The 11254-nt window shown below is 44.9% G+C and overlaps 1 protein-coding gene across 2 annotated transcripts; it reads left to right on the top strand.

Moving 5' to 3' along the window:
* Window positions 1-1216: 1216 nt before the first annotated feature.
* LOC100768530 (immunity-related GTPase family M protein 1) lies at window positions 1217-7322 on the top strand. 2 transcript variants are annotated; one of them, XM_027427675.2, is made up of 3 exons: window positions 1217-1541; window positions 4159-4384; window positions 5788-7322. In XM_027427675.2, the coding sequence occupies exons 2-3, from the start codon at window positions 4358-4360 to the stop codon at window positions 6997-6999; spliced, it is 1239 nt and encodes a 412-aa protein (XP_027283476.1). In that variant the 5' UTR covers window positions 1217-1541; window positions 4159-4357; the 3' UTR covers window positions 7000-7322. The 2 variants fall into 2 exon arrangements, with proteins under 2 accessions (XP_027283476.1, XP_027283477.1); XM_027427676.2 differs by lacking the exon at window positions 4159-4384.
* Window positions 7323-11254: the final 3932 nt, after the last annotated feature.

The raw sequence follows: 11254 nt of genomic DNA, 5'->3' as shown, positions 1-11254 counted from the left end.
AAAGAAGGCAGGACGATAGACAGCCCCTACCAGTCTCTATAGACAAAGATCGAAATCAGCCAGAGACTAGCAGTAGCCTGATTTCTCCCCAGGCCAAGGGCTTAGAGGGAAGCAAAATAGAGGGACAGCTTCTGGCTGTCACTCAAAACCTCCAGTTCATTAAACAAGAACAGGAATGAAAAGGGGGGGAGGGCAAAGTTCACACTTATTTGTCTTCTTAGCAACTCAGTCTCTTCCAGGAAGGAGAAAGCGAAAGCTACCATCATCAGTAAAGGATCACATTACTGGTCACCTGAAGGGGTGACAAAGGGCTCCCTGTGACCAGAGGTCTGTTATATTTCACAGACCTTTGGGCAATACTGAGCCCAAAAGTTGGCAGAAGTTGTGTTTAGGGCACTGGAAAGTGCCTGTGTGAGCCTCCTCCTCTCTCCCTGCCCAGCCTGTCTCGCTCCACAGTGAATATGAAACAGGCTCAGTTCTGCTTGCATGTACACCCCTGCTCCTCTTGACTCAGCTGGGCAGTGAGAACTTTCCAGTAGGTACAGAAAAGCAGCAAAGAGAATGACAGAGCTGCCCTGACCCTCTGAAAGCAACAGGGCTCCTCTTGCCTGTCCCCTTTGTCACTGTGCCTGTGCCAGTTGCTAGAAAACACTTGTGCTTTTCTTCATGAAAACAACACATGGGGGTCAGTGCTTCTATGCCAGGGTCAGAGTCTCCAATTCCTGCTTTTGCTCAGGTGTCCAACTCTAATAAACTAACTCCTGGATCTTAGGGAAAAGATATATGCCCTCTCAGCTCAGACCCACTTCCCACTCAAACACTGACTGCGAGGACTAGAGCCTGATTCCCCCACTCCCTGGTGCTCTGGCTTTCTCCTTGATGAAGACAGTGAGGTTAGGATAATCAAGTGAGCTGGCAACCACGGGAAACAATCACACAGAACTAGGTTGCAGCCCTTGTCTCCAAGCACCTAAGGGGCCAGTGTTTACAGTTCTGAAGGTTAGCATTGCCCGGGTGGTGTCCATGTAAAGAAGGAACAGGTGCAAGCACAGGGTGGCTGTCAAGGTCTCTCAGCAGACATGACAAACCCCTGACTCAAGTCCCCATCCCCCCACCTACTCCCCCACCCCCACTTATGTTGAACTCAGATCAGCCCAGCAGTGCTCTGCCCACTCTCTGACGAATACTATGTACCCTGCCCAGTCTAATCCTTCAAACCAGCTGTTTCCAGGAATTGAAACTGAAACCTACTCCCCGTCCCAGCCTTGACAAGCAGGACTCAGATATAGCAACTGCAAAAAAACAAGGTCTGCACAGATACAAGAGGCAGAAAGGCAGTAAATCCACTCACTCGGTCAGCCAGCTCCTACTCCTTCATGACAGTGTCTTAGAAGAACTCCAGACCTCTGCAACTCATCTCTGAACATCCTGGGTCTGCATTCCAGTTCTAGATCGCTCCATAGAGAACTGCTGGAGGACAGCAAGATTCTTCTGGAAGGCAGCTAACATCTGGACCCCACATAATCCCTCCTCTGGAGCCGGTAAGTAAAAGCCTCGTTAGTGCATCTTGTTCACTGCCAATCTCCCACAACTTCTGTCGTTACGAAGTGAAAAGTAGAACTATGACACCAAGTCTTGGAACCTTGTGATATGGCCTATTTTGCTTAGGCAGGGCCTCTCTCTGACTGTCTTCAGTACCACACAGCACTGCAATATCTTTGCTGCTTAAATCCATCCAAGCCACCAGCATAATCCTAGCCTGTGGGTCTTCTAATAGTGGCTAAATTTGAAGAAAGAGGGCAGAGTATGCCAGCCCGTATTCTCTTAGGATCTAAGATAGCACCTCTTCATTTCTCTACAAGAGTAAATTCTTAAGATCAGAATGGAGCATAGGCAATATCTAAGATAAATGTAAAATATGAAAAAAAAAGAGTTGTTTTTTGTCTAGACCTCAGGGTGGGTTTTAATATAAGGTACCTTAGTGACCTTTTTGTGTGACTCCATCTAAATGTCTTATTTGCATTGGAGTGGCTCTGTTTAAGGTACCAACTCATTGACTAATCTATAAATTAACTAACTTTTCAAACACTATCTTCCCGAGCAGCTGGGCTCAGTATTGTCCCCATTCACCTTGAGGAAGTTTAGCACACTTTCCAGAGATAAATAAACATCTTGAGTTTTCTCTCAGTCTTTCCTAATAGTGATCAAATAAGGAATAAGGAATAAATGAGGGTTTTAGAACACACAAGGATATTAGTTCACAAAAATCCTTGATTTTAGGTTCATTACTAGTCTACTCTGGTTCCCACATTTCCATGAGTCTTTCTGATGGAGATCCATAAAAGTTGTGTGATGTATGAACTACATAGAGCCCTACACAAAAAATAAAATAAAATAAAACCACTTGTAAATGTGCTTCATTTTGCATCAGGTAAGCCATGAAATTTATTTAGTAGGTTATAATAAGCATGTTTTCAATTTAATTAATTAATTGGAGTAGAAAATAGTAAAACTCAGTTCAGTGAATTAAATGGAATAAAGCAGTGCCAGAGTGAATTGTGTGGTACCTACCACTTCCATGCAGCTATGGACAAGTGTGTGTGAGCATGCTCTCAGTTCTGTGTCTGTTGGGAGACTCCAAAGACACTGCTCATGGGGTCTGATTCTTCTTTCCAGGCCCAGCTCCCCTCTCTAGTTATATCTACTTCTTAAGCTCCCTCCAGAATCCATAAGGATCTACATTTTTCCATGGGCATCTTAACCCTTTACAGAGGGGGTGAAATAGAGGTATAATCTGGGAAGGAACCTCAAAAAAAAGGAAGTAGAGGGCATATGAGTCTCAAAAAGAATTCTATGGGTTCTTTGCAAATACTGGTCAGTGTCCTGAGCTACCAGTACTCCGAGGCTATCCACAACAACACTCTCCTGAGTGGCTCCCAGAGGAACTTGCAGCTTTACACAGTTACCCATGGCTTGTCCACAGTGTACTTGTAATACACGGACTGCAGCAGGACACAACCATCTTAAGAGTTCCTGGATCCTGTGTGCAGCCCTGACCTGCACCACCTCCCACAGGGTCTAGTACAAGGTGTACAAGTGTGGGAAGTCCCCATCTTCAGTCACAGTGACATAAATGGTTCTGAGAAAAGCATGGTTTGCACTCATCTTCTACCCTGGTGAATAAAACTCATGGTAAAGTAAAGCAGACACAGAATGAGACCTTGGTCAATGACGGACAAGGGAGCAGAGTTACCTTGAGGACAAGACACTACTGAATTTCACACAGCTTTTTTCTGCCCCCCTCCCCATCTCCACACACCATTGCAGAATGTTCTGTCCTCCTGGACTTTGTCTGGCTTCATTCCCCTGGCTTCCAACTTTGCCTCAGAATATACCAGCCCACCATGGTGCCTATATACCCAGCTCAGGGCACCTTGACACTCTGAAGCAGGAAGCACCAGCCAGGCCAAGCCATATCATCTCAGGTCTGACGCAGCAGCAGCTGGAGGAGGACTCTGAATGGTCTCGATAGTCGCTGGCTTAAAGAGCTTGCAGTCTCTATGCAGGTGTGATAACACGTGACAGCAAGCTTTCCCATGTTCTCCCTCCCACTGAACTCTGGACCTCTTTGTGACCATTTGATGAAGCATCTTGGTCTCTTGATGAGTTCAACCCCAAAACAAGTTCCCAGTAGTTGGAGACACTGGGGGAATTTCTTTTACTACTGCAATTCAGTTGTAGGATGCACATAAAAGACAGCAGAACACATTGGTTTCCAAAATTATAAAATATGTGTCCATGTAAGGTGTAAATGGCAACTTGTGGCAGTGAATAGATCAGGGTTTCCAAGGGAAGCCCCTCAGCACACATCAAATCCTCTATTCAATAGGATTGTCTTCACTATACAGACAGAAACCTGGAGTCCCATTCCAGGGCTCAACCTTTGGATTCCTTACACTCTGGTTCTTAGACATGGTGGTATGCCCCTGTAATCCCAGCACTAGAGAGATTGAGACAGGAGGATCATAAATCTGAGGTCAGTGTGGGTTACAAAGCAAGACCCTATCTTAAAAAAATTAGAAAAAAAAAGACTATTTATTCACAATTCTTTGTTTCTTCACCCACAATCAACAATAATGAATACCACTTATCTAATAGGGTTTGAGGACTATTAAGTGAGATAAGGCATTCGAAGGACCCAACACAACTCACAGACACAGGACCTTCTTGCTGTGTGGTTAAAGTGGAAGAGTGGAGGAAGAACCCGAGGAACGGCTTCCTCGGAGACCCCAATAAAACCAGAGAGCCTCACCAAGAGAGCTGAGAGTTGTGCAGAGAACATCACACGGATCTTGTCATGAAACCATCACACAAGTCCTGGGAGGTGGGTAGCATGACTTTCTGGTGCACGAGACAGAAACCTGGAGTTCCGGGAGTGTGTCCATGTTACAAAATGCTGAGTGCCTCAAACACAGAATGGTCTCTAGGCCCATTTCCTTTTGTAGAGGATAAATCGAAGTACCAAGGCTGAATAACAAGGCAATGGCAAGCAGAACTGAGTTGTATTCAGATTCTATCCCGGGAGAGGCATATGTGAAAGAGGTGCCCAAGCCCAAGGACATTATGGAAGCTGGGAAGCTGCACTGTAGGATGTATCATGGTCATGAATGTGTTCTACAGATATAATGGGGTCTTCTAGAAAAACTTCCCCCTCAATGTAAGGACAAGGCATGTCTCCAGATGTGCCATTGGGTGTTCCTAATGTGACAGAAAGGCTCTATTAAAAAGGAAAAAAAGGCCTTGGATTTTAGAATTGTTTTAATTTATTACATTTAGTGTGTGTGTGTGTGTGTGTGTGTGTGTGTGTGTGTGTGTTTATGTGTGCTCAAGCATGCATGTGGGGGTGGTTGGATGACAAATTTCGGGAGTCAGTTCTCTCTCCATGTGGGTTCTTGGAATTGAACTCAGATCATCAGATTCAGCAGCAGGTGCCCTTAGCTACTGAGCCATCTCACTAGCCCTGGGTAATAGAATGTTTTTATTTATGATCATGCACAAGAAGAAAGTTGAATTTTCAGAGAGGATAGCATAGTCCATCCATAAGGAGCAGCTTGAGTGTTGTAACCTTGTGATCTCAACCAGTTCTTTTCTCAGTCCTGGACTACTCCCACTCATGCTTTAATTTCATTGCAAGCAACCAGCCAGCAAGAAAAATCTACTCTTGAGTCTCTCCAATAATAATGTTAACAACAGTCATGCACAGAAATGTACAAACGTAATACTGACCAAGACACCAGTGGCAGGCTACTTAGAAATTGTTTTGTCTGTTGAAGTTGATGGGAGATGAGAATATACTAGAAAAAAATGTGATCCCCAATATTTTTAAAAATGTTGTTTGAAAAAGGAAAAGGCAGGGTTGCGTTTTAGAAAGGAATAATTAAATTATACAGAGGGCTTGCAGGTCCTCACCAGCCCGTGCTTAGTGAGGAAAGCTAACCCTCAAATTTTCAGTTGTCCATCCTGCCTACTCGCTTAGACTAACCTGTGTTCCCACTGGGTGATCTGACTAACCTCTCCCATCATGCTTCAGAACTACAGGCCTTCACACAATGGCTGCACAAGCATCCTCCAGAGCAACATCTTCCCCTCTGTGAATGTGTGATCATCTCCTGAACCATTCTGTTTGTAAATGAAATGTCTTTGCTAGTCCCCTGGTTATGGATCTGGAACCTCAGGGTTCCGATACCCTCCCACGTCTAACACCACAACTTTTTTACATTTCTACAGGCTGAGCCACTACTCCCCAACATGGCAGAGACCTCTTACGCACCACTGAATTCGTCCTTCGCCTTTGCCACGTCATATCAAACAGCGGGTGGTATTTTACCCGAAGTCAGCAGGACCGTTGAAAGGGCCTTGAAAGAAGGGAAAATGCTGGATGTGGTGTATGGGGTCAAGGAGACTGTGGCAGCATTGTCCCAAACTCCAGTGAACATCACTGTGACTGGGGACTCGGGCAACGGCATGTCATCTTTCATCAATGCGCTCCGAATCATTGGCCATGAGGAAGATGCCTCGGCTCCCACTGGGGTGGTGAGGACCACACAGACACGGGCAAAATACTCTTCGTCCCAGTTTCCCAATGTGGTACTGTGGGACCTGCCTGGCTTGGGGGCCACAGCCCAAACCGTGGATAACTATGGGGAAGAGATGAAATTCAACATGTATGATTTGTTCATCATCATTGCCTCTGAACAGTTCAGCTTGAATCATGTAAATCTTGCCAAAGTCATCCAGAGGATGGGGAAGAGATTCTATATTGTCTGGACCAAGCTGGACAGGGACCTCAGTACATGTGTCCTTTCAGAGGTCCGGCTCCTACAGAATATACGGGAGAATATCCAGGAGAATCTCCAAAAGGAGGGGGTGAACATACCCCCCATATTCTTGGTATCCAATCTAGACCCTTTACTACATGACTTTCCAAAGCTTAGGGACATGCTGCACAAAGACCTCTCCAACATCAGGTGCTGTGTGCCCTTAAACACTCTTTCTGGCACCTGTGAGAAGATCATTGATGAAAAAGTGGCTTTCTTGAAGGAGAGAGTAGGCAATGGAGGTTCGGAGCATTCTGTTTGCATCAGGGATGATGATGACATGGAAGAGTGTGTGAAAACGTACCGACTAAAATTTGGTATAGATGATCAATCACTTCAGCAGGTAGCCCAGAGCATGGGGACGGTAGTGCAAGAGTACAAGGCCAACCTGAAGTCCCAAAACATGCACACTCTCCGAAGAGGGGACTGGAGACTGAGACTGATGACTTGTATTTTGGTGAGCGTGTTCTTTAGCATTCTTAAATATCTCCCATGCTTACGCTGCTGTGTCGCCTGGTTCAGACGCAAAAAACACAGACGCGTGCTTCAATTAGTTGCCCAGGACACCAAGATCATCCTGAAGAAAATCGGGAAAGATTCCATCAGCCCTCCTCTAACCTAGTGTAGGGGGTGGCCTGGCACCCTTCTCACATGGAAGCCAGACTGCCTTGGGTCTCTCCTGGATCCCTGTTTATCCTCTAGAAATCAAGAGATATAACAACACTCTCTATAAGGGTTTTAGATCCTTTGAGAGGAGTTTAAAATCACTCATTTCCCTTGCCTCAAATCTAATTCATTGTTCCACTGAGGGACAAGGAAAAATTGTTAAAAAATCATGGACTACGATTCTTAGATTTGGAATACAGAAATTTTGTTTTCAGTTGTTAAGTGTGATGTATATCTAAATCAATTTTCCTCTAACATAGTAAAGTCAGTTCCTCTTCATTGGTGCTTTTTTATTCTCGTTCTCTTTGCTTTACCTAGATCTCCTGTCTAAGGACTCATCTGGTACAAAGGAACACTTTGTTCGAGTTTAGAAGCACATGGAGAATATGGTAGCCGCTGTTCTTGGGATTCTGTTTAGTGCTGGGGACAGGACTCCAGACTGCATTTTGTAACATAAAAAATAAAAACCCAGACACAGATATTGAGATTCAAGCTTTAAGCTGGAGATCAAAGCAAAGCAGCAATCCAGTAGCTCTTACTTCTACCGAGGCTAAAGCAACTGTGGCTGGAAACCAAAATTGCCCCAGACTGAATTTCTGCTCCTATCTTATATACCTCTCTAGAGTTGGGATTAAAGGCGTGAGATCCCAAGTGCTGAGATCTCCTTCCTGTGAGGTGTTTTCTCTTTTAGACTGATTAAATCTTGTGTAGCCCTGGGTGGCCTTAGACTCACAGAGATCCATCTACCTCTGTCTACTGAGTCCTGGGGTTAAAGGTGTGTTCCACCACCACCCAGCTTCTATAGCTAACTAGTATGGCTGGCTATGCATTTTGATCCTTCAGGCAATCGTTATTAAATCATAAATAATATATCACCACATTATTCCTAAAGCAATGTTTTCACACATTCTCTGCCAAATACCTACAAATAATATCTTAAGAGGGAACTTGTGGACCCAGAGGTTGTAGTGCACGCCTTTAATACCAGCACTCAAGGGGCCGAGACAGGCAGGTCTCTGTGAGTTCAAGGCCAGCCTGGTCTACAAAGCCAGTTCCAGGACAGCCAGGGCTATCACACAGAGAAACCCTGTTTTCAAAAATAAGTAAATAAAACCTTGAAATGTTCCCAAAGTTTCAGAGGTGAAAAGCCAGTTAGACTGGCCTGTACGGTGAGCCTCTATGAGGGTCTCCTTCTGGATAGGGTAAGAATGGCAGGCGCACTGCCACATGCAGAAAAGGTTCATGTAGGAAACAGGAAGCCAGGCAGTTTTAAAGACCAGTCTCTCCCTTTTTATAACTAACTCTCATGGGAGAAATAACTCAATCTGAGAGAACACCATTAGTCTCTTCCAAGGACAATGACCCTAGGCACCCTTCTTAAAGATTCCACCATTTCCATACCACCACAGTGGGGACCAATCTTCAGTACATGAAGCATCAAGACATGTAACATGCCCAGCCCATAGCAAGCCAACAGAGCAGTATATTATTAGCCCTTGACAATAATAACCAGCAATTACAAAAGCTGTGGCTTAGGAAGACTGGAAGTCACAAGGTCACAAGTGCCTGGAGGGAAGAGTAGGAAGAATCTAAGGCCTTACTTCCAGCCTGTGCTGCTCACTGGCCAAATCCCAACAGCCTCTCTGGCTTGGGGTCAGGGGTGGTGATCTTTGACATTGTAACATGACATTGTGATCTTCAAATGTGTTAGGCTGCATTCTTAGCTATCCTGGAATACAGGGAGCCTAGGAGCTGTTGCATGGACCTGCCTGTGAGGGTAAGAAGCCTTACCTGCAGCCATCCCAGCAGTCCACTCTCCATACACCTAGACAGATTTGATGTGTGTGTGTGTGTGTGTGTGTGTGTGTGCGCGCGCGCGCGCGCGCGCGCGCACACACACACACACACACACAGACACACATGCACTCTCGCATGAAACTAGAGATGTCTCAGTAGGCCTGAAGCATTCCCTGTTTTCACTTCCACTCTATCTTTGTTTGGATAATAGTTTCATGTTCATCTTTCGAGCTTCGTTTTTGTACTATGGTTTCTGATTTGGCAACATCCCTTTTTTTTTTTTTTTCTTTTGGTTTCTCAAGACAGGGTTTCTCATGCAATAATCTTGGAACTCTGTTTGTAGACCAAGCTAGCCTTGAATTCACAGAAATCCGACTGCCTCTGCCTCTGCCTCCCGATTGCTGGGATTAAAGGCATGTGCCACCAGTGCCAGGCAAGGCAACATTCTTTTAGCACAATGGATCCTGGCTCTCCTCTCATTTCTCGGTGCATCTGAGCTGGTTCTTCTGCTCCCAGCAACAGGCCTACTTGCATCTCTCTGGGGTCAGAGCCGCCTTTTCCTTTTGTGTCTTTGTTCATTTCTTTATCTCAAAGACTCTTCCTTTTCCCTTTACGCAGCATATGCAGGTGCATCATTTCCTCTGCGAAGGTCTTTTGAGATAACCCAGATGGAATGAGCTACAAAGGAAGAGAAAGCCAAGAGCAGGGGGAGGTGGGAGGGGCCATAAATACAGTTGCCTGTGATTTTAATACATGGGTTCTCTGATACCAAATGCAGGTAAAAGTGCAATGGGCCCTGAGTACAGAAAGGAAGTGCTTCTGGGAACAAACAGCAGTAAACACACAGGTCTGGAGGAGAAACAAAAAAGCTTTGCCTTCTATTAGAGGCCAAGGCTGACCACAGGCCCTGACAAAGCCCTCAGCCTTGTTTCTTAGCCAGATTAGAGTCATCAAAAGGTTTTAATTAAAAACCACAGTAATACCAGGTTCTGTCTGCTATAGAAACACAGTCCTCTTTGTTCACCTTGGTCTAGTCCAGTACTTTAAAACAAAACTGTCCCACAAAGGTCTAGTCTGTAAAAATCTAGACTGTAGGAAGCATAATGGGACAATCTGGTTTATAGTTAACTTTCAAGAAAGAAAAAAGTAAGCTGCGGGTTACTTTTCTTTTTCTTTCTTTGCTTGTTTCTCTTTTCAAGATACGGTCTCACCATGTAGACTTGGCTGTCCTGGAACCTGACATGTAGACCAGGTTGTCTCAAACTCACAGAGATCTGCCTGCCTCTGCCTCCCTGGGGCTGAGACAAAAGATGTGGGCCACTATGCCTGGCCCTGTAGTTACTTTTCTATTGCTGTAACAAAACACAGTGACCCAAGCACCTTAGAGAAGAAAGCATTTACTTGGGCTCATGGTTTCAGAGGATTGCAGTCCTTGATGGCAGAGCACAGGCATGGTGAGACAAACAGCAGCAGACTTGATCCTCAAGCAGGAGGCAGAGAGCTAACTGAGAAAGTCTAGGTTTTTGAAACTTCCAAGTCTATCCCCAGTGGCACACCTCCAACAAGGCCGAACCTCCTAATTCTTCCCAACAGTTCCAACCAAGTATTCAAACATACGAGAATGTGAGGTCCATTCTTGTTCTGAATGAATGTAAAAATGGCTCCACTTCATCTTGACTTAAGGTCAGAGAGCTCAAACTACTATTGCTCTTCCAAGGTGAAATAACCAGGATGCCTGGCCTAACATGTGAATGTAAGAGGATACTTGACCTAAGGTGTGGTCACTGCATGTCCTGCCAATACCACAGAATAATTAACTCAGGATGTAGTTATTTGATGTCTCCGGTATTGAAGAGGTAATTACTCTGTCTGTTCCTTGTATTATTGGAAAGGAAGTCTTTTGCCTTCTCCCCCTCTTTTGATGGGGGTATAAAATATCTTTGAATGAATAAAAGCTTGGCACTGATTCTGGAATTCACCAGATGCCCTCCTGACTTTATCTCCTGTCTCTTGCCTACTCCTTTCCTCAATCCACATTCCCCCTCTCAGGTCTGCTGCATCTGACAGGTAGGTGCCCCTGCAAAGTGGGTTACTCCATATTCTCGTTCAACACCACTGCTGTGCATAACGAGATGTACAGAAACAAATGGACTGTGCTGTGTAAGACACGTTTCATTCCTGATCTGCAGAGACAAGTTTAAAAAAAAAAAAAACTTACACTGAACATGGTGGCACATGCCTTTAATCCTGACACACAGGAAGTAGAGGCAGGAAGATCTCTGTGTGTTTGAGGCCAGCCTGGTCTACATAGTAATTTCCAGGATAGCCAGAGCTATGTAGCGAGAACTTGTCTCAAAAAAAAAAAAAAAGTAAATAAAGTAAATAAGTATTTAAAAAAAAAATACAAGCCGCTA

Source organism: Cricetulus griseus, chromosome 7 (genome assembly GCF_003668045.3).
Source record: "Cricetulus griseus strain 17A/GY chromosome 7, alternate assembly CriGri-PICRH-1.0, whole genome shotgun sequence".
Classification (NCBI taxonomy): Eukaryota; Metazoa; Chordata; class Mammalia; order Rodentia; family Cricetidae; genus Cricetulus; species Cricetulus griseus.
This window is presented reverse-complemented; position numbering and strand designations above follow the sequence as displayed.

Coding starts and splice junctions, on each gene's coding strand:
- LOC100768530 (XM_027427675.2), top strand. CDS start 4,358: ATGAAACCATCACACAAGTCCTGGGAG. Junction 4,385..5,787: donor CATCACACAAGTCCTGGGAG/GTGGGTAGCATG, acceptor ACATTTCTACAG/GCTGAGCCACTACTCCCCAA.